Source organism: Oryza sativa, chromosome 5 (assembly GCF_034140825.1).
Source record: "Oryza sativa Japonica Group chromosome 5, ASM3414082v1".
NCBI classification, from domain to species: Eukaryota; Viridiplantae; Streptophyta; class Magnoliopsida; order Poales; family Poaceae; genus Oryza; species Oryza sativa.
In genome coordinates, this window is record NC_089039.1 from 3,076,061 (window position 1) to 3,097,353 (window position 21,293).

The following is a 21,293-nucleotide window of genomic DNA, read 5'->3' on the forward strand; positions in this document are numbered from 1 at the left end:
TAACAATCGTTGAACAACACAGTTCTTACCCGATCCAAACTAAATTTAAACCACAATAATAAAACTCTAGTTCGACCAAAATTCTGAACTGCAGTACAAGTTTGATCGCAATTCGTGCATATGAAAGCAATGACTCTTATACTCTCGTGCAAGAACGTGACACGTACGGTGTCAGAGACATGAACCAACTACAAATCCAACCGCACATAAATAAATTTCGATGATTTTTCCCGTCTCCCTCGTGATACCAACAAGATCAATTCGATCAGCAGCCATCAAATCGAATTATAAATCGTCAAATTATAGCAAATCGATCGTACTCTCCTAGCTAGTTGATCATGGCCGGGGTCGAGGCGGCGGCGGCGGCGGCGGCGGCGCAGCTTCACCATCTTGACCTCGTGAGGTTCGAGGCGGCGGAAGGCGACGAGAAGAGGCACGGCGACCATGGGCTGGTGGTGTACACGGCGCCGAAGACGACGGTGATGTGCGTCGACGGCGCCGTCGTGGACAAGACGGACGCCGCCGCCCTCGTCGTCGTCGACCGGAGCTCGCTGCACCCCGGCATGGAGGTCACGTCGGCGTCGGACCCCGCCGGCCAGATCGGCGTCGTCACGGCGGTGTCCACCGCGGTCGACCTCGTCGAGCACCGCGCCGACGGCGACTACGGCGACGCCGAGGCGGCGCCCGCGGCGCGCGGGCTCTCGCCGTCGGGGCTCCGCCGCGTCACGGAGTTCAGCCTCGGCGACTACGTCGTGTGTTCCGGCGGCGGCGATCAATGGCTCGGCCGCGCCGTGGAGGTGTGCGTCGCCGTCGACGTGGTGTTCGACGACGGCGCGGCGTGCAGGATCACCGGGGACCGGGCGCAGGACCGCGTCATCGAGGTCAAGGTGGCGGCGAACACGTACCGCCGCCGCGGGATGAACGGCGCGTTCTACCCAGGCCAGCGCGTCACCGGCCACCACGTCCTGGCGTCGCCGTCGATCGCCTTCAAGGACGCGCGGTGGCTGAGGGGGTACTGGAAGCTCACCCGCCTCGAGGGCACCGTCGCCAAGGTCGCCATGACCGGCGTCCTCGTCTACTGGATCGCCTCGGCGCAGCTCGGCACCAGCAAGAGCCTCATCAACGCGTCCTCGCCGCCGGCGTTCCAGGACCCCGGCGATCTCACCCTCTTCTGCTCCGACGACGAGTGCCCCTGGGCGTTCGGCGATCGCTGCTTCATCGCCACCCCTCCCCGCCACCGCCGCCGCCGCCGCCAGCCGCGTGTTCCCACTGATGATGACAAACAGGAAGCGTCGCCGGCGGCGGCGACGACGAACCAAGATGCCGCGGCGGCCGCGCCGCCGGTGGAGAAGAAGGAGAACACGTACAGGAACCAGCTGAGGAAGTTCTTCTACAAGAGGGACTTGAGGGCGACGCGGTGGGGCGCCAGGGCGCGCGCCGTGGACAAGGTGATGCTCGTCTCCGGCACCCGCACCACCGCCGACGTGCTGTGGCAGGACGGCACGCTGCGGCGCGGCGTGCCGTCGCTGGAGCTGGTGCCGTTCGACATCCTCAACGACCACGAGTTCTTCCCGGGCCAGCACGTCGTCGTCGACACCATGGCGGCGGCGGAAGCAACGACGGCGGCGGCGAGGCGCGTCGGCGTCGTCAGGAGAGTCGACCCCAAGGACCAGACGGTGCGCGTGTCGTGGCTCGATGGCGGCGACGGCGGCGGCGAGGAGACCGTGGCGAGCGCGTACGATCTCCGCAAGTACTCCCGCCACGACGTGTTCTACGGAGACGTCGTCGTCCGGCTGCTCCCGCCGCCGCCGGAATCAGCCGACGCCGCCGGCGAGGGAGCAGCACCACCGGCACAGGGCACCAAAGCCGCCGCCGCCGACCTTTCATGGGTCGGGCGTGTCGTCGACGTCCGCGACGGCCACGTCCAAGTCCGGTGGGGCAACGGCGAGACATCAACGGCGGTGCACAGCGAGGTACGCGGCGTCGACATGCGGAGCTTCTGGGCGCTGGAGCACGAGGTCGGGCCATGGCTGGCGGAGGGACGCGACCGCGCGGCCGCAGCACTAGCGCAACCTCCTCCTCCACCTCCACCACCACCACCACCACCTGCCGCCGGTAACAATAACAACAATGTCGCCAACGCCGGAGCCGCCGGGAACACTGCCGGACCTGCCGCCGCCGCCCCTGCACCATCGCCGACGTTGATCGTCCGTGTCAGCGCTGCCGTCCGGAAGGTGTTCGACGCGGCGTCCCAGCTCGTGGCCCTAGGTAAGAGCTACCTGGTAACCGTCTCATCGTCGTCGTCAATCTCGGCGGCGGCGGCCACGGCCACGGGCAACGCCGAAGCGCCGCCGCCGGCTGGACCCACCGCCGGTGGCGATGTCAACGTCGAGCCTGCTCCTGCTGTTCCTGCTGCTGTTGCTGTCAATGGCGTCGCCGGCGAGGACGCAGCTGCTCCTGCTCCGGATGCTGCTGCTCTGCCAAGCAGCAGCGACGCAGGTGGCGGCGACGGCGACGGTGACGGCGATGGCGGTGACTCCGCCAGCGACGGCGGATGGAAGGAGAAGGTGGAGGATGATTCGCTCGGCGTCGCGCACTTCGACGTCGTGCAGTGCCCGCCTGATCACCATTTCCTGGATTGCAAGCTAGAGGTAATTAATTCTTGTACTAATTCTTTGGATTACATTTTTTTTATTGAAGTGATCTCTCTTTTTTTTTTTGGCTATTTGTAAGTGTCAGCCACACAGTATGTTTTACTGTTTTGTTTTAATTTTATTTTGTTTTGGTGTAAATTTATATTTGGTTTGATTTGGACGTTGCACATGAAAAACAGGGTGCTGCTCATGGAAACAAATGGGTAAAGAGAGTCCAAAAAGAATGGCAGATATTGGGCAACGATAACTTACCAGGTACACTTTCTAGTTGACCATTTTATAAATTTTAGTTGAATTTTGATGTTAAAGTTAAGTTTAGTCAAATATTTATAATTTTAATCATCAACCTGTTATTACTACAAAAGAATTTATAAACATAACCTAATTACGATATCATGATAGTAGTTTTAAGACAAATTTGGTTTTAAGCTAAGAATTTGGAAAAATATTGATGATCAAAAGTTTTAAAAGTTGATCAAATCTTGTCGAAAACAAATCAGACAGTACTTAAAAAATATTCTAAACATAACCTATTTTTGATACCATGATAGTATTTTTAAGACGAATCTATATGTACCATATACTTTTCAAAACTTCTCTTTTAAAACTACAAGCATTTAATCATCCATGGTCAAAGAATTTCATAAGTTTAATAGAAAATCTCGTCGTAAAGACCATATAACTAATACTCCATTCATTTCTAACTGTAAATCGTTTTTACTTTAACCAAAGTTAAACAACTTCATCTTTAACCAAATTTAAAGATAAATATAGTAATATATATATACAACACCAAATTAGTTTTCATTAAATCAATAATTAAATATTTTTTAATTATATATTTTTCTCTAGATGAAAATGTAATTACCTTTTCAACCAAATTCAAAACAACTTATAATCTGAGATCATAAACCGTGCACTCGTGTACATTTATGCAATGCAGGGACTATATATGTGCGCGCGTTCGAAGACCGGATGGACTTGCTCCGGGCAGCGATGGTGGGCGCCGCCGGCTCGCCGTACCACGACGGCCTCTTCCTCTTCGACCTCCACCTCCCGGCGACCTACCCGGCGGCGCCGCCGGAGGTGTACTACCACTCGTTCGGCCTCCGCGTGAACCCCAACCTCTACCCCTCGGGCACCGTCTGCCTCAGCCTCCTCAACACGTTCGACGGCGAGGGCGTCGAGGTGTGGTCGCCGGCGAGGTCGACGCTGCTCCAGGTGCTCGTCTCCATCCAGGGCCTCGTCCTCACCGCCGACCCCTACTACAACGAGGCCGGCTACGACGCCTACGCCGGCACGCCGGGGGGCCGCCGGAACGCCGCCTCCTACGCCGAGAACGCCTGCCTGCTCACGCTCCGGAGCGCGCTCCACCTCCTCCGCCGCCCGCCGCGGGGCTTCGAGGGCGTCGTCGGGGCACACTTCCGCCGCCGCGGCGCCCACGTGCTCGCCGCCTGCGAGTCGTACCTGCGGGGAACGCGCGTCGCCGGAGACGGGGGAGACGGCGGCGGCGGCGAGAGGACGTGCTCGGCGGGGTTCAGGCTCGCGCTGCGCAACGTCGTGCCGGTGCTCGCGGCGGCGTTCGCGGAGATCGGCGTCGAGGGGTGTGAGCGGTTCGGCGACGGCGAGCTCGGACAGTGCTCTCTCACCGCCATTGATGACAGCGCTGCTAGCGCTGATGCTTCAGATTAAGCTTTTTTTTGGGATTAGTAGTAGTAGTATGTTTATGTTTTGATGATGGGTTAATTAGTCGATTTTGTAATATTTGTCGGGCCAAAGAGTTACTGCAATGTGATTGTTTAGATACATATAAAATATATCAATATTAGATACCAGATTCGATTTTAATGGGATTGTTTATATACATATAATACTAAAATATATCAATATTAAATACTACTCCCTCCGTCCCACGATATAAGGGATTTTGAGTTTTTTATTAAAACGTTCGACCACTCGTCTTATTCAAATTTATTTTACAAATATAAAAAACGAAAAGTTGTGTTTAAAGTACTGTAGATAATAAAGTAAGTAAAAAAAAATAATTTTAAAATTTTTTTGAATAAAACGAGTGGTCAAACGTTATAAACAAAAACTAAAAATCCCTTATATTATGGGACGGATGGAGTAGGTTTGATTTTAATGGACAAAGGGAATATCTTAGTAAATCTAACTCCTTTCTCCACCAAAAATATAAAAATAAATCGGATGGTACACTACGAACCAAAATATCCAATTATATGTTTTATATTTTGAGAGAAATAGAGCAGATAAAATCAGATAATGCGCTTCGGGAAAATATGTAATGCAAATCATAAATGCATTGGAAACTTGGAAACTACCATTGAATCGAGAAATAGATGTCTGGGAGTTAAATTTTAACTTATAGTGACGTGGACGAATCTCGAATGTCCATTTTTTAATCTAGCGATAGTTTGCAAGTTCCCTTGTGTGTGTCTATATATATATATATATATATATATATATATATATATATATATATATATATATATATATATATATATATATATATATATATATATATATATATATGTGCGCGCGCGCTTGCACTGTGTATTTTCCCCCGATACTCTAGTGGTAGTGGGCACTGGGCAGCAGCTTGATTTGATTGCTTCATTTATCAAGTTGGGTGCTTCTACATCTTCCCCTTCATCTCTCTTCCGCCTCATCTTGTTCACAGTGCCTGCTTGCCTTCCTCCTCCTCCCTAGGGCTTCCTACCTAGCTAGCTAGCGATGCCAAGAAGAGACCATCGCGAAGAATAATCTCCCACGCAAGAACAAGAACCACCACCACCTCGCTCCCTCCCCTCCTCCTCCTCCTGCTCCAGGTGAGAATGCATTGGGAAAAAAAAGCCCTCGGTTTGTTTCCTTCCTCTCAACCAAAAACCCTCGAATAGTACCCCAACTTTTACTTTTTCCATTTCCTTTCTCCTCCCAACAAGATCGATGGTTGCTTCTTTCTTCTTTTCCGTGTTGTGGATCGGTGGTTGCGGTGTGCGCTGCAGTCTGGATAGCGTCGAAAAATCGTTTCTTGTTTTTTTTTTTGGGGTTTATTTACTGGCTTTCGCAATTAATCATGGGTTGATGACCACAAATTTCTTTTTTTTTCTTTTTGGATGGCTTAGTTCTTGCTTCTTACGATTAGAGGAATTTTGACCGGGTATGACGCAAAATTTTAGTCAAAGTTTAATTTAATAGATTTTGCTAATTAATCCAATTAGTGCCTGAAAGAAAGATAAAGTTATGGATTAGAGGAGGCTTTGCAAATTATGAACAAATGGAGAGTATCGGTGTTGGGTGTGTTTCTGGAATGCAGTAACTTTTTAGGTACCTTGTTACTGTTTCTATATACTCCAAATCCTCATGCACACCTGGCATGTATGAGGTTTAATATAGAGCTCAATTTCAGTCGTTAAACCTTGTTGATAGAAACCAATGATGGGATGATGTGACGGGCTGTTTGCGAAACACATTGCTAACCCCATCGTTGTGCATTGAGTACAGATTGTCGTGTTGTTTCATGTTTTGTAGTTTGCACTATGTCCTGTTTGTTCTCTGCAAGAGGACAGGCGGTTTGTAGGGAGTATGAGATGAGCTTACTCACCATCTGAAACATATGTATTTAGTCACTCTTGTAAGTTATACTGTTGTTTTTACGCTGACATTTTTCTAGTATTGACCATTGCTCACATATGTACTGCAGCTTCAGCATTCTGTACTATGTTGAGCACACCCAATTCATGTTCACTTGTTTATTTCTCCCAGGGTTGTTGATTTGCCCTGCTGTTCTCTGATGGAGCATACCTCTGATGAGGATCCTGAGCTTGAAGCTTATGGCAGTGACACTTATGCGCTTTTGGAAGCAGGAGATATAAAAGTGATGAACGATAAGAATATGTACCAGTGTCCCTTTTGTTCAGATGAAAAGAATGACTACAATGCACATGGTTTACTGCAGCATGCCTTGGCTGTAGGATCTGCGGATGATCGGCCAGCGAAAGAGAAGGCTAACCATCGAGCCCTTGCATTGCATTTGAAAGATGATACCGCGGAATCGTCTAGGCCACTGTCACAGCCTCCTCAACATAGCAAGAACGATCTGTTTGTTTGGCCCTGGATGGGTATCATAGTCAATATGCCTGCTGAGTATGTTGGAAAAAGTGCAAACCGGCTGAAGGAGCATTTCTCGTGTTATCATCCATCGAAGGTGTATTCTGTATACAGTAAAGGTAGACCTTCGGGCAACGCTATTATTGAGTTTGGGAAGGACTGGAGTAGTTTTAGGAATGCATTGCAATTTGAAAGTGAATTTGAGAAGAAGGGGTGTGGTAAAAAGGCTTGGCTGGATTCAGGGCGTGGAGGGCCAGAGCCTTTTGGATGGATCGCAAGGGCTGATGATTACAATTCCTCGGGGCCAATTGGTGAGCATCTGAAAAGAAATGGTGACCTGAAAACAGTGAGTGATGTTGAGAATGAAGGAACAGTTAAAACTGACAAGCTTATGGCCAGTTTAGCTTGTCAAGTTAAAGAGAAGGAAATACACTTGGAGAAACTTCAGAGTGTGTATGATGAGAGATATCTGTCGCTTGGCAAAATGATGGAGAGCAGGGAAAATATGCTCAAGTCATGCAATACAGGTGTGCATGTGCCTATCTCCTTCAAATTTGTGTAAGATATGTTGTTTAGTAAATGTTTGCATGTGATGGTCTCTGTTCTCTTTATATTGAGCAATGTTCTTTAGGTTATATTGAATACTAAGTTATCTTTTAAATTTCAAAATCACTAGAAATCCAGAAGATGCAACAACTTGCTTATGAACAAGCACAAAGGACAGTTGATGAGAACCAGAAGCTACGTCTGAATCTCCAATCTATGATGCATGAGCTTGATGCAAATTGCAAAAGACTTGAAGAGTTGACTGCACAGGCTGATTCTGACAAAAGAAACCTTGAGGTGCTGATGCAAAAGGTGAGTCATTTCTTCTCTACGTATCATATTGATCAACCAATAAGAATTGTATAACATCATTTAAGTTATAAAATTTGTAGTTTTCTTTGGCTAACAGAACTACAGTTTTTTTGATTTCATATGTGTTTTTTTTGCCGAATCATTTATATTATCTACAGCTTTTGTTTAGCATTCATAACTTTGATTATTGTTCCATCAAAATGATTTTTTTCTTAACCTCCCTCAGTCAAAGACACCATGTTCTATCTTTTGTTCTCAGATATCATGTAGAAATTTTTTTTGAATGTTTTGATTGACATACATAATGCAATTTGGGCAGCCTTCCTTGGCTGGTAACATAGTTGCAGTGGAAAAGGAGAATGCCACTAAACCACTTTTATATGAAAATATACATACACCATACATGATATAATTGTGTCTTTTGCTTTATAGAATGCAAAGAAAGCTGATCATCTTAGGCTGGCAGAATTGGAGCAGCAGAAAGCTGATGGCAATGTGCTGAGGCTTGTGGAAGAACACAATGTCAGTTTCTGTTCTTTGATATTTTTAAGCACTGTTTTTTTTTTAACTGTACAGGTTTTGTGATCCTTTTTTTGATTGTGTGGAAACTGCAGAGGGAGAAAGAAGCTACTTTGAACAGTAATATGAGGTTGCATGAACAATTGGACAGGAAGCAGAAACTTGAATTAGAAATAGCCCATCTGAAAGGCAAATTGCAAGTGACAAAGCACACGCAAGGCACTGAAGATTCAGATTTAGAGAAAACGATAGAGGCGCTGACAAATGAGCTGGAAGAAAAGATTGAAGATATGAATTATATGGACAACATGAACCAGACTCTAATTCTGAAGGAAAAAAGGAGCAAGGATGAGCTGCAGGAAGCTCGAAAATTGGTGATAGATGTATGTTACTTTCTATGGAATACTGTATGGTTCAAGTAAGTGTACTTGTTTTCCATGAGAATGCATGTTTGTAACTCTTTTTGGTTCTGTTTAATTGCAGTCTCTACAGAGATTGCCTTCTGACATAAGGAGCCAAGCACAGATAGGCATCAAGAGGATTGGTGAGCTTGACTTGAAAGTATTTTCGGATGCCTGCAGGCGAAGATTTTCAGAAGATTTTGCAGAAGTTGAAAGTTCTGTTCTTTGTTCGAAGTGGCAAAATGAAATCAAAGATCCGGAATGGCATCCTTTTAAGTCTGTTTGGGTCAATGGAAAAGAGTCGGTGAGAATTTCTCTTTGCTATTTTAGCCCTGGTAGTTAATAATTGAAATATCTAGTGCCGTACAGAATTTCAAACCTTGCAATCTACTCAGGACGATCCTTTTACTGGAAATCTAAAATTGCTAGTCAGAGAATCGGTATGAGTATGACCTGATACATGAACTCAGAGTTTAATACTTACACCACATATACAATGATCCTATTATTCTTAGTTACCAATCTTCGTCATTTACTCGTATGCGGCTCAGTGACTTTACCAACTTTTCTGTTTCATGTTCCCCCTGCAACTATACTTGATCGATGGTGTAGATTTGTAGAAAATCAAATCTTTGAAGAATTTCTCTCTTCTCTTATAGATAGATAGATAGATAGTGTAGATTTGTAGATATCTATCTATCTATCTATCTATACTTGATCGATGGTGTAGATTTGTAGATATCTATCTATCTATCTTTTTTGCTGGGATGACCGAAGGATCTATATGTATGTTTCATATCCTTCACCTATTGGCTGTGCGCATCTTAGCTATGCAGAGACTGGGAGTGTTTTTAGTACGGTTGTATCACCCTTGATGTAGTCGGAGTTCAATAAAGCTTCTATCATCTAAAAATCACTAATGGTAAACATGTATTTCCAGAAAGTAATCAGGGAGGATGACGAGAAGCTCCAACAACTGAAAGAGGAGTACGGTCAAGAAGTCTATGATGCGGTGACAAATGCTCTGTTCGAGCTCGACATGCATAGCATTGGTGGCAGGGATCCATTCCTGGAGCTATGGAACTACGAGGAGGGGCGGAAGGCGGGCACGAGGGAGGTGATTCAGCAAGTTATCAAGCTGTACAAGGCGACCAAGAGAAGGCGCTGATGGCTTGGCCGCCACTTGGTTCTTCATCAACCTACCTTTGACCTCAATGGATATGGTATGGAACACACATATATATACATGAACCAAATGCAGTACTGCATATATATACATGAACCTAATGCAGTACTACATATATTTTGGAGCTAGGGCTTTGAGACAGTGAAGTTTGTTACTGGATATTAGCTGGAGATATATTTTGCAGCCCTCTGAACTTATGACTACTAGTATTATGGGCCTCTGTGCTTTTATGTCCATTTGACTGGTTATGTGACTGATAGTCTGTGTATTCTACTTGCCAAACTTAATTTATGGCCAGTCTGGGCTGACCTAATATCTACTACAGCTGAGATGGACCGACATGTTCTAAATTGTGATGCATTTTCACCTGATATGTACTCCCTCCGGTTTTTAATGTTCGACTTTCAGACATATATTTGATCATTCATCATATTAAAAAGAACACCTAATATTATTTATTCTGTTGTGATTTAATTTATCATCAAAGTATCTGTAAGCCTGACTATGTTTTTATATATTTGCACATTTTTTTTCGAATAAAACGAATGGTCATATACATGTAAAAAAAATCAACAGCGTCGAAAACTAAAAACCGGACAGAGTACATATCACACGTATTGGCTAAATGCATCTCCAGGTGCTAAGGCTGGGGTATTTTTCTCGTCATCTGAAAGATCACTGTGCTAGCTGTAGGTAAAACTCTGAATGCACCATCTTTTCTTAGGGAAAAAAAAGAGACAATAAAAGGGAAATGCAATGAGTATTCAAGCATGCAAATAGTACAAAAATTAAACTGAAGTTCGTGAAGCGGAACATGATGTTTGATGATGATGCATGGAAAGCAAGAGAACATCCATTCCTTATGAGCAAGACAAACAAATCGGGGAATTATTAAGCCGTGCGCATGGGGCGAACGAGGAGGGGTGCCACGTAGGATAGCAATAGTGCGCGGGTTGGCGATTTTGCGAAAAAGCCATCCAGTTCGCGCGTAATAATTTGGCCACCGCCCTTCGTGAATAGTACCCTGAGTTGTAATTTTACGTTTAGGCCTCTGGTTAACCTTTAGACATACATTTAGCCATTTTATCTTATTGAAAAACTTATATAATATTATTTATTTTGTTATGATTTGATTTATCATTAAAGTTATTATACATATGTCTTATAATTTTATATATTTACTAAAATATTTTTAATAAGACGAATGGTCAAACATACGTCTATAAATCGATAGCGTCAACAACTAAAAACCGGAGGGAGTATATACCATATTTATTGGCTATGTGCATCTGCTGGTGCTAAAGCTGGGGATATTTTTCTAATCATCTGAAAGATCGCTGTGCTAGCTGTAGGTAAAACTCTGAATGCACCATCTTTTGTTAGGAAACAAATGAGGCAATAAAGGGGAAATGCATCGAGTATTCATGCATGCAAATATTACAGAAATCAAACTGGAATTCATGCAAATATTAAAGATTTGATCAGGACTCGCTAGAGAGGAACATGATGTTGATCATATGATGCATAGAAAGCAAGAGAGCACCCACCCAAAAACGTCGGTCACCCTTGAGAGCATATATGAGTAAGGCAAACAAATGTGTACTACTCCAGGCCTCCAGCTGGGAAGTCAGGAGACAATCAGCATCAAGTTAGTAAGTACTGCAACAGAAAAAATGGATCCATAATAGCTTCATGCCCTCTTTGATTGATGGGTAACCCTTGATTGATTGGTTCCGTCTACTACTTTATCGCCCTCGTTTTTCACATGTCTTTGGGTACTAACTTTTGTCCCGACGCTGGATTTGTCACTCTCTTCGTTCTCTCTCCTCACTTATCTTCTCTTCATGTAAGGATAGGATGGCCTGAAATATCTTGGAACCTGCTGGATCAGCGTATTGAACATACTCTAATAGGTACACCATCCGTTTCATATTATAAGTCGTTTTGACTTTTTTCCTAATCAAAATTTTTAAGTTTAACCAAACTTATAAAAATATATAACCATTTTCAACACAGAACAAACTTAGTATCAAAAAAAATATTAAAATTTAGCTTTAGTGAAACTAATTTGTTGATGTAGATGTTGCTAATTTTTTCTATAAAAAGTATTAAAAAAGAATTAAACAACTTATAATATGAAACATAGTACATATTGGTTTCTGTGCTACTCTGTCTGCTTTGTCCCCTCGTTTCTGTAGTACATTCATTTTAGCAACTAACCTTTGTCCATCTATGTTGAGATCGAAAAAAGTAGACCTTTGACCAAATTGAAACGGTAACGTAATGTGGTAGTCTTCCAGGAATAGGAGAAAATTCAGTGTGTTTTGATTCGATTAGTTCAGCCAAACATAATGAGGCAGACGACCATATGATAATTAAGCTGCTTAATTTTGCAGATTATTTTTACATTTTTTTCCAAGATACACATAATAGAAATAACATACAAACACAAAAATATAAAACAAAATAGAGCAAAAATAAAATACAAATAAAAACTTAATTGTTCATCATCTTCTTCCCCGGCTCAACCTCTCACCTCACCTCACTAAGCTTACTTGGACACGAACCCAACCCAACACTTCGCTGGTAGAATTTTTGGGACTTTTGTTTTTCTGCCTCGTTTTGTGAGAGGAGGGGATATAAGGAGGACGACTCTGCTTTTATAATAGTAGAGAGACTAAGCTTCCTTAGGCGCGACGTGGCCGAGGCGGATGGCATTGACATAGTCACGAGGGCTATGGGAGGCGAGGCCGGGGAAGAGGAGGCCGGCGGCGCGGTAGACGATGGACACGGGGCCCTCCCGGTAGTCCTTCCCCTCTTTCGCCCACAAGAACATGGCCTTGAACAGGTCACCCCACGCGTTGCCGTACATGGACACGATGTACTTGGGGTTGAAGTAGTTCTTGTTCGGTGCGTCCTCGCCGGCGGCGAGCGTCCTCCCGGCGTACCACCCGTCGTAGTACACGCACGTCCCGCCGTGCCTGAAGTCCGCCACCGGCGGCACGTCGAACGGCACCCTCGGCACGATGTCGTACCGGTAGACCACGCGCTGGAACGCGACCGGGGTCGCCGCGTTGGCGGCGAGGAAGCCGGCGAACGTGGCGTCGCCGACGCGGGGCTGGCCGTAGGTGTGGACAGCGGCGATGCGGGACACGACGTCGGCCTCGCCGTGGAACGCGAGGAGCGCCGGGAACGCGGCGGCGAGCGCGCCGCCGAGGCTGTGGCCCGTGACGACGACGCGGGCGTTGGGGTGGCGCCTGAGCTGGTCGCGGAGCACGTCGCGGAGCTTGTAGTAAGCGAAGGACCTGCCGACGAGGGCGGCGGCGGCGGGGGGCTCTCGCGGGAAGGCGCGGGCGGCGTCCTTGGCGTCCACCTCCTGGAGGCCGAGCGCCTTGAGGAAGCCGACATGGACGTGGCCCATGGCGGCCATGCCGAGCCAGGAGAGGTTGACGTCGGTGGACCAGTCCTGCATGTTGAACGGCTCCGTGCCACGGAACGCCACCACGATCGCCGCCGCGTCCGTGGCGCGCTCCGTCATCACGAACGCCTGCGTCGTCTCCGACCCGATGAACTCTGCACCACGCCCGCCATTGCCGGCGACGACCAAATTAGTACTTCCTCCGTTTCACATATACGTGTTTAGATTCATTGACATCTATATGAATTTGGACGATGCTAGAGTAGTAATTGTTCTTTTTTTTAAAATGGTTTACATCTCTGGTCTTTGATGATCGAATTAGTTGCTGTTTTATTGGTTAGTAATTTCAATTTAATTTTTGATAGTAATTTTCAGGTGAATATGTAAGCAATTTCGTGACGAAATTATTGATGCATTGAATTAATTGAGCATGGAGGAATAATTAACTTACTGTTCCAGCAGCTGTAGAAGCCCACGAAATTAAACTGCATGATACATTCATATTCCAAATTAAACACCAGTCAGATTCAGTGCTCATCAGTTCTTAAAACAAATAATTAAAATTCCTTGAAATATCAACAGAAGTTTATAAATCTTGCAGCAAAGTGATTAATAATTAATTTTTGGGTGGAACAAATCTATTAATTCCAGCATGCTCGCACACATGCACACAAAAAGAAATCGATCTGTTCCAGCACAAAACAGGATCATAAATATAAAATGAAGAATAGATATGAATTGACATATTAGGTGTGGGCTAGGTTTAATTTAATGCATTTTATTTTAAGGCCAAAGTATATTTGTCCCCACCTTATATATTAACTATTTTCTTTTAAGATGAGCAAATAAACTTTTGTATCATAAATATGTATTTATAACCAATTAATTACTTGTGCACACTGAGCATTTGTGTATTCTCCCTTTTGATGAAGATACAAATTACGTAGGAGTATATATGTTTCATTGTCGGAAAAAAAACGGAAGTACTACTTGTGTCACACATATGTACATTAGCTAAAATCCATGAACATGCATGATCAATCTCCATCACAAGCACATGAATGGAGTATAACATGTGTACTTGTCCCAAAATAATTCACAATGTGTCCTTGACTCTTTGTTACCATCGTCGATCGTGCAGTTCTGCACAACAAATTATTTCACAACTGTTTTGAAGATCATATACTACCTCCATATTTTAATTAATGACATCATTGATTTTTTATTCAACGTTTGACCATTTGTCTTATTCAAAAAATTTATGTAATTATCATTTATTTTATTGTGATTTGATTCATCATCGAATGTTCTTTAAGCATGACATAAATATTTTTATATTTATACAAATTTTTTGAATAAAACGAATGGTCAAATGTTGGTCAAAAGGTCAACGGCGTCGTACATTAAAATACGGAGAGAGTATTTTTTTTATTTTTATGTGAATACTGTATATGCAGAATAATAATATGCTTTTGGTTGGCCACGCTCATTAAAGTGGCTAGATCTGAAATATTTTGGACGATCGGCCGGCATTGCTAACTTTTAAAATCAAATCGAGCAAATCATTCAAGAACATTTTGTGACTAAGTTTTAAGAAAATTAAGAAACAAATTAAGGCAACGTGTCCGTTAACTTCTTCAATATCAAAAACATATATAGGTTCAGTCCATCATAGATGTTCATATATATATACACATAGATAATTAAAAGCGTGCGAGTTAATAAAAGTGAGTGTGCGTCTGTATGAGTATAAGTATGTACTCCCTCCTTTTCATAATATAAGGGATTTTGATATTTTGCTTGTACTGTTTGACCATTCTTCTTATTTAAAAAAATTTAAAATTATTACTTATTTTATTTGTGACTTACTTTATTATCCAAAGTACTTTAAGCATAATTTTTCGTTTTTTATATTTACACAATTTTTTTAATAAGACGAGTGGCCAAATAGTATAAGCAAAATGTTAAGATCCTTTATATTAAGGGACGGACGGAGGGAGTATATATATATACCTTCCAGACATTGTTGACGACGTTCTCGATGTAGGCGGCGTTCTCATAGGCGATCTTGGAGGCCATGACGGTGACCTCGGAGATGCTGTACTGTTCGGCGAGGAGGTGCTCGCTGTCGACGAGGTGCCGCCGGATGAGCGGCACGCCGGCGGCGGCGCACCCGCCGCTCTCCAAGTCGTCGTCCTCGACTCCGGCGGTGGCGGCCGGCTTCATCGGCTTCAGCTCCGTCCTCCCGTCGATCATGGCGATCATGGACCGGAAGTTTGGCGCCTCCCGGTTCAGTGGGATCACCAGTTTAACTGCCGATTACTTAGTTAATTAATTACACACGTTTAATTAATTGGTTTGTTTGAATTATTTAGTCATGCATGCATGCTTCCAATATTAATTTAACTGATGAGCAAATTGTGATTGATAATTTGATTCAACTGTTTGGTTAGAAGCTTCTTGCAATTGGTAGGTGATAGTAGTATATAATTGAACTTATTCAAGTTGTGCTTCCTTTGGAAAAAGAAAAACAATGTTCAAGTTGTTGTTAGCTTAACAAGAAAATAAACCTGGTGATCCAAAACTGGAAGATAAGACAAAAATATATTATGCTTTCTGTCAGCTTCCTTATAGTTTTAGTTAATTAGTAAGAAATTATTATGTTAACATGGCATTAATTAGTTTATACAAAGTATCATAAAAACCTTTGAAGTGGATCATAAATAGAACAACAACTCACACACTGACAGTCTGACACACACACACACACACACACACACACGAGAGAGGGAGAGAGAGGTCCTCATCCTTTTAATTTGTAGGCAGACTTACCTCACGTGCCACATTTTACGTCAACTCTTTCACAGCAGCATGCATATTCAGCAATAATCATCTGTGTTAATTTTCTCCTCGATCCATACGTGTAATAAAGTTAATTACGTCCATCTTGGCGTTCATGAATTTGTACTTCCTCCGTTGGTAATAAATTTACGTATATATAAAATTACGTTTTCACAAGTCAAATTATGAAAAATTAAGCATTTTTTACATGTGTACATTTGCACTTAATTCAATTACCCATTTGGCCATTTCGGTCCATGATATGTATCAATTCATATTTATTGTGGCATATATCCATGCATTTATGTACGTTGGAATGAAGTATATAATTAACCACGATGAAAAATGAATAACTAATTATATAGTATGGACGTTAATTTATGCATGCATGTGTGATACATATGCAGTGCAAATAATGCGTGCATGCATGAACTGATTAAACAAAACCGATCGATGGATAGATCACCGGCGGCGATCGACGGCGACGCACGTACATCGGACGATGTTCCAGAGGATGCCGATGACGCCGCCGTTGAGGGAGACGAAGTTGAGGAAGAACTCGACGGCGGCGCCGAGGTACTTGGCCGGGTAGTATGCGGCGGCGAGCGCCTTCTGGATTATCTCGGTGAGGGCGACCAGCCACTCCCCCGGCGTGCTGCCCAGCTCGCCGGCGGCGGCGGCGGTCGCGTCGCCGGCGTCCACGAAGTGGTAGCTGGTGATCGGCCGCCGGAGGAGCAGCAGCGACAGGATGTCGATGAACCTCACCTTCTCCGACATTATGATCAGCTTCTCCTCCCCCATCTTCTTCTTCTTCTTCGCATTCGCCGCCGCCGCACTGCCACCGCCGGCCATCGTCATCTCCGGTGATCGCCGCCGGCCACCAGTGGTAATAAGCTAGCTGCTATAGCTAGTAGTGATCTAGCTATAGCTAGTGAGAAGAGCTCAAGGCACGGTGTGTTATACACTTGGGAGAAAGATGGTATTTATAGAGCTCCGGTGAATGGTAGGCCGGGCTGGGTTGGGCCGCGGGTCGGGTTGGGCCGGGTCGGTGATGGAGCCAGGGTTGGCTGGGATGATGCATGTTTTGGATTGATTGAATGGTTAGACAGCCAATATGTCAGAGTGCCAGAGAGTTGGTTGGCTAGGGTTTACTCCCTCGGCCCTAAAATACTTTAACCTAGAATGATTTATCCTAAACCAACGAATTTAAACACTAGGATGAACCACATCTCATTTTAGATTGAGTTATTTTGGTACAGAGGGAGTATGTGTGTAGTATAGTGGTGATGTTGCATGATATTGCGTGTAGTGGTTTTGTGGACTAGCTGACAAAAGAGATAGCAATGAGCCAGCTAAGCTGCCTGCCAATCAGCAACTATAGCTAGCTAGGTAGAGCGTGATGCATGCATGCATGGTTGGTCAGTGACTTGTGTAGCTCGATCTATTCCCACGTGTTTTCACTAAGTGTACACACATGCATGATTATCACAAGGGAGACTAGTCAATCAATAAGGAGGTAAAAGTTGAGAAAAAAATATTACTCCATACATCCCAAAACATAAAATTTTCTAGCATCTAAATTGTTCTAAATTACAACTACGTACTCTATTTTCTCAACTAATCACAACCACTAATTTTCTATTTAATTTCTCTAGCTGATTTCTCATCTCAACAAACTTTCTATATCTGTAGACAAACACATCCATTTCTTACTCAAATCCGCTTATCTTTTTAATCTCCTCGTAAAACTTTATAAGTATTTATATATACTTTAATTTAGAATGGACGGAGTATACATATTTAGAAGGCTGACCTGATGCACGTATAATAAGGTACTCCCACTGTACTATAAAAAACCAATATAGGATGGGATTGGATGTTTCCTAGTAGTAGCTAGCTAGCTCTCTCTCACTTGATGATTGTAATTAATTTTGAGTGGCCATATGATGTTGGCGCTCAAAATTTCCTTGTTAGTACATAGGAGTAGGTTCTTTTTTGCTCGACGTTTTGGAATTCGACATACAATCTTTAATGAATATGTCTTATATATTATTTTTCTTAACTATATAGTACTTATCAATCAATTAAAACATAACTATATAAACATATATAATTTTCATGATAAATCTATCATTACATTTTTATGTATTATATTCTAACTTTTTATATATTAATGGCTTAAGATATTAAGATTTGACTGCACCTATTCTTTGATGGTACGAGTATAATATACTCTTTTGTAGTAAGTGTGAAATGGCTGATGATGCAGTCATAAACTTAGGTTTAGTACATCGTTCACACACACTTTACATTAATTATCTTATCAATCGGTCTCTGATCCTATTCTAACGAGTAAGCTAGTCCTGAGGAACCGGAGACAATAAATTATTTTAACGTGTATAGGTTACAATCCGTGTGCAAATTTGTACCGCATATATATATTATTTGCATCTTTTTCCTAATTCACAACTTTATCAAAGACTTGACGGGTCTGTCCAAAAGTAGTTGATGATCTCACTGGGAGCAAACATGATACATTCTTAAATTAAACCATGATTAATCAAATATCGTACGTAAGAAGTTTACTAGTACAGTATGGTTTGGAACCTGCTCGATATCAGTTAGTTACTTCTGTTTTTATTAATTTGTCCATCAGATCATACTCAATTATTGTTAGGGATATGCATGGTGATATTTTTTTAATAACTTTTCCCACACACATAATGCACATACTTGAACGTGTGCGTGCTGTGTTGCTTGTATGTAATAGAGTTATTATAGCTAGGAGGGTTTTTTCAATTACCCATGGAGGGATGTCTCCGCGTATATCTTTTATCTATGAAATACTGTACAATACAAGCGGTCATGAAAATTACAATTTTTTTTGATAGTATAGAGTATATTACAAATCTTTACTACCACGGAATATATCACTACTAAATTTGATGTATAAAAGAGGGAAAGAAAAGAAATTGAAAAGCCCGTGTGTGTGCGTGTCCTAATAACTACTCCCTCCGTTTCATATTATAAGTCGTTTTACTTTTTTCTTAGTCAAAATTCCTTAGGTTTAACCAAATTTATAGAGAAATTAGCAACATCTACGATACCAAATTAGTTTTATTAAATTTAATATTAAATATATTCTGATATAATGTTTGTTTTATATTGAAAATGTTACTATATTTTACTACAAACTTGGTCAAACTTTAAGAGATTTGGCTAAGAAAAAGTTAAATGACTTATAATATAAAACGGATGAAGTAGCTGATTTAGAACTTACTTATAACTAGCTAGATATATACTTGCAACTTGGTACCATCAAGTGTCTTGTATATATCTAGCTTGATCTGGTTGGTGTCAGCTGTGTTTCTTTAAAATAGAGCCACACATGCATCAGAGATAATGTATTTGATTGGTGTACTAACAATCAATTGGTCTTACCTCCTAAAAAATAAATTAATTTTACTTCCTTCTTATTGATCTTAGAGAGTATGTATATGTGCATACAACAGCAACGTACTTAAATCGTTTTCTTCATTGATTGGAGATGGATCATGGATATGTCACGTGTTAGTTAGCATAAAAAATCGTCAGCTAGCCTGATTTGAAGCTTCTTGTTCACTGACTCCAAAATGCATGGGACCATGCATCAGTGGTGATTGATTTTTTTTTACTTGTCTTAATTAATTGAACTACTTAAAACAATCATTCAAACGTGAACCCTGACAAATTATTTCACCGAAAATAAGCTAACTTTCAAGCATAAACAAACATAGAAAACACTTAGGTGAGCCTGTAAAAAACACCAAATAAACAAAACTAGAAATTGCATTAATTAATTAATGACATACATTCCAAAGTTTAAATATAATATATGTTCTATAAGTTTAATATATATATATATATATATATATATATATATATATATATATATATATATATATATATATATATATATATATATATATATATATATACACGTTGTGCGAAGGTTCATAAGATCGACAGATAATTAATAGCAAAAAGGTATCTTATATTGGATCTAATAAAAGAAAAAAATGTATATATATATATACGCTTGCAACATACTATGCTATTTTATTATCTTCGCTTTTATTGTTCTTGTTTGTCACAGATCTTAGTCTTCGATCCTATATAATTACTGACATTAGAATTTTCTAGTTGCAGTTTAAAATTTCAATCCACTGTTTTTGCCCCCAAAACAACTACTAGCTACCTCGTTAATCGTTATCTACGTATCGATCCATCTTGCTTGTTGACTATGACTGAAAATAATTAACAAGCAGTAGTTGACATCAAGTAATAACCAGTTATAATAATAACCTGTAGTTGACATCAAGTTGTATATTTACATATACTTAAAATTCATCGACGAGGGAGTAATTAACATGCATGTAGAGATATAGGTACGGACGTACATCTAAACCTAGAGATTGATATGATAGTTGCTAGTATAGCAATTATCATATGAACTACTAGCAATTATCTTATCAATTTCTAGGTTTAGATATGCAACCTTATGATATACTACTCCGTTAAAAAAAGATAAACTCTAGCTACGAATTTGCACATATATTTCGTAGATAGGATTAAATTTCTTTTTGGACAGAGGAGGTATATTAGATTGTGGTACGAGCTATAGGGCACTCGCAACTGTAGTCCGTAGGCATTCATGCATTACATGCTAACTATGCCCATTCTATTTTGTATTATTATTCTCCTAAGTTCTCGTTCTCGACGTCACTAAGAGCACCCAATAAAATTTAGAAATATCTCATGTATATAATAGTGAGTGGAGAGGGATATTATTCATTTATTTGCATATAAATATGTTACTTTTTTCTGATGCTTTTATTTACTGAATTACTGAAGTTTAGATCTGTGTTAATTAATTTTAATACAAAACAAATGTCAATTAATTTTGTGTTGCACGCGAGTAACTCTCCCTGGCCTCTGAATAAGAAGAATCTAACCATGTGTGTGTACATGTACTAATCTAACCATGCGTACATACAGTGGCACATTAATTACATTTAATTTGATTTATTTCTTATTTAGTGGGGACTAATTGGCTCTGTAAAAAAGAAAGACGAGCTGTAGCTATAGTTATGATCTGATTGTTTGAATCTTGATGGAAACTAGCTAGCATACATGCTTGCATATGATACACGGGGTCAAATTAATTAATATGATAACCATATTCAATATACGCTTGCATATCGATCTACTTCGATTAATCTATGGTCAATGATGCTCTCATAACC

The 21,293-nt window shown here is 42.1% G+C and overlaps 3 protein-coding genes across 4 annotated transcripts; 2 read left to right on the plus strand and 1 right to left on the minus strand.

Moving 5' to 3' along the window:
- Positions 1 to 324: 324 nt before the first annotated feature.
- Positions 325 to 4,502, plus strand: LOC107277097 (probable ubiquitin-conjugating enzyme E2 23). Its single transcript, XM_026025569.2, has 3 exons — positions 325 to 2,651; positions 2,834 to 2,909; positions 3,598 to 4,502. Exons 1-3 carry the CDS (start codon positions 339 to 341, stop codon positions 4,344 to 4,346), a joined length of 3,138 nt encoding a protein of 1,045 aa, XP_025881354.1. The 5' UTR covers positions 325 to 338; the 3' UTR covers positions 4,347 to 4,502.
- Positions 4,503 to 5,326: 824 nt separating this feature from the next.
- On the plus strand, positions 5,327 to 10,099 carry LOC4337838 (factor of DNA methylation 1). Of its 2 annotated transcripts, XR_001545902.3 has the most exons (8): positions 5,327 to 5,503; positions 6,441 to 7,312; positions 7,462 to 7,643; positions 8,076 to 8,165; positions 8,258 to 8,545; positions 8,646 to 8,867; positions 9,504 to 9,786; positions 9,879 to 10,099. XR_001545902.3 is itself a non-coding variant. In XM_015783368.3 (7 exons), exons 2-7 carry the CDS (start codon positions 6,469 to 6,471, stop codon positions 9,729 to 9,731), a joined length of 1,854 nt encoding a protein of 617 aa, XP_015638854.1. In that variant the 5' UTR covers positions 5,327 to 5,503; positions 6,441 to 6,468; the 3' UTR covers positions 9,732 to 10,099. The 2 variants fall into 2 exon arrangements, 1 of the variants encoding a protein (XP_015638854.1); XM_015783368.3 differs by having other exon boundaries at positions 9,504 to 10,099.
- Positions 10,100 to 12,118: 2,019 nt separating this feature from the next.
- LOC4337839 (triacylglycerol lipase OBL1) lies at positions 12,119 to 16,966 on the minus strand. Its single transcript, XM_015782228.3, has 4 exons — positions 16,503 to 16,966; positions 15,181 to 15,479; positions 13,619 to 13,652; positions 12,119 to 13,322 (listed from the first exon to the last, which is right to left on the minus strand). Exons 1-4 carry the CDS (start codon positions 16,864 to 16,866, stop codon positions 12,427 to 12,429), a joined length of 1,593 nt encoding a protein of 530 aa, XP_015637714.1. The 5' UTR covers positions 16,867 to 16,966; the 3' UTR covers positions 12,119 to 12,426.
- Between the last annotated feature and the right edge of the window lie 4,327 nt (positions 16,967 to 21,293).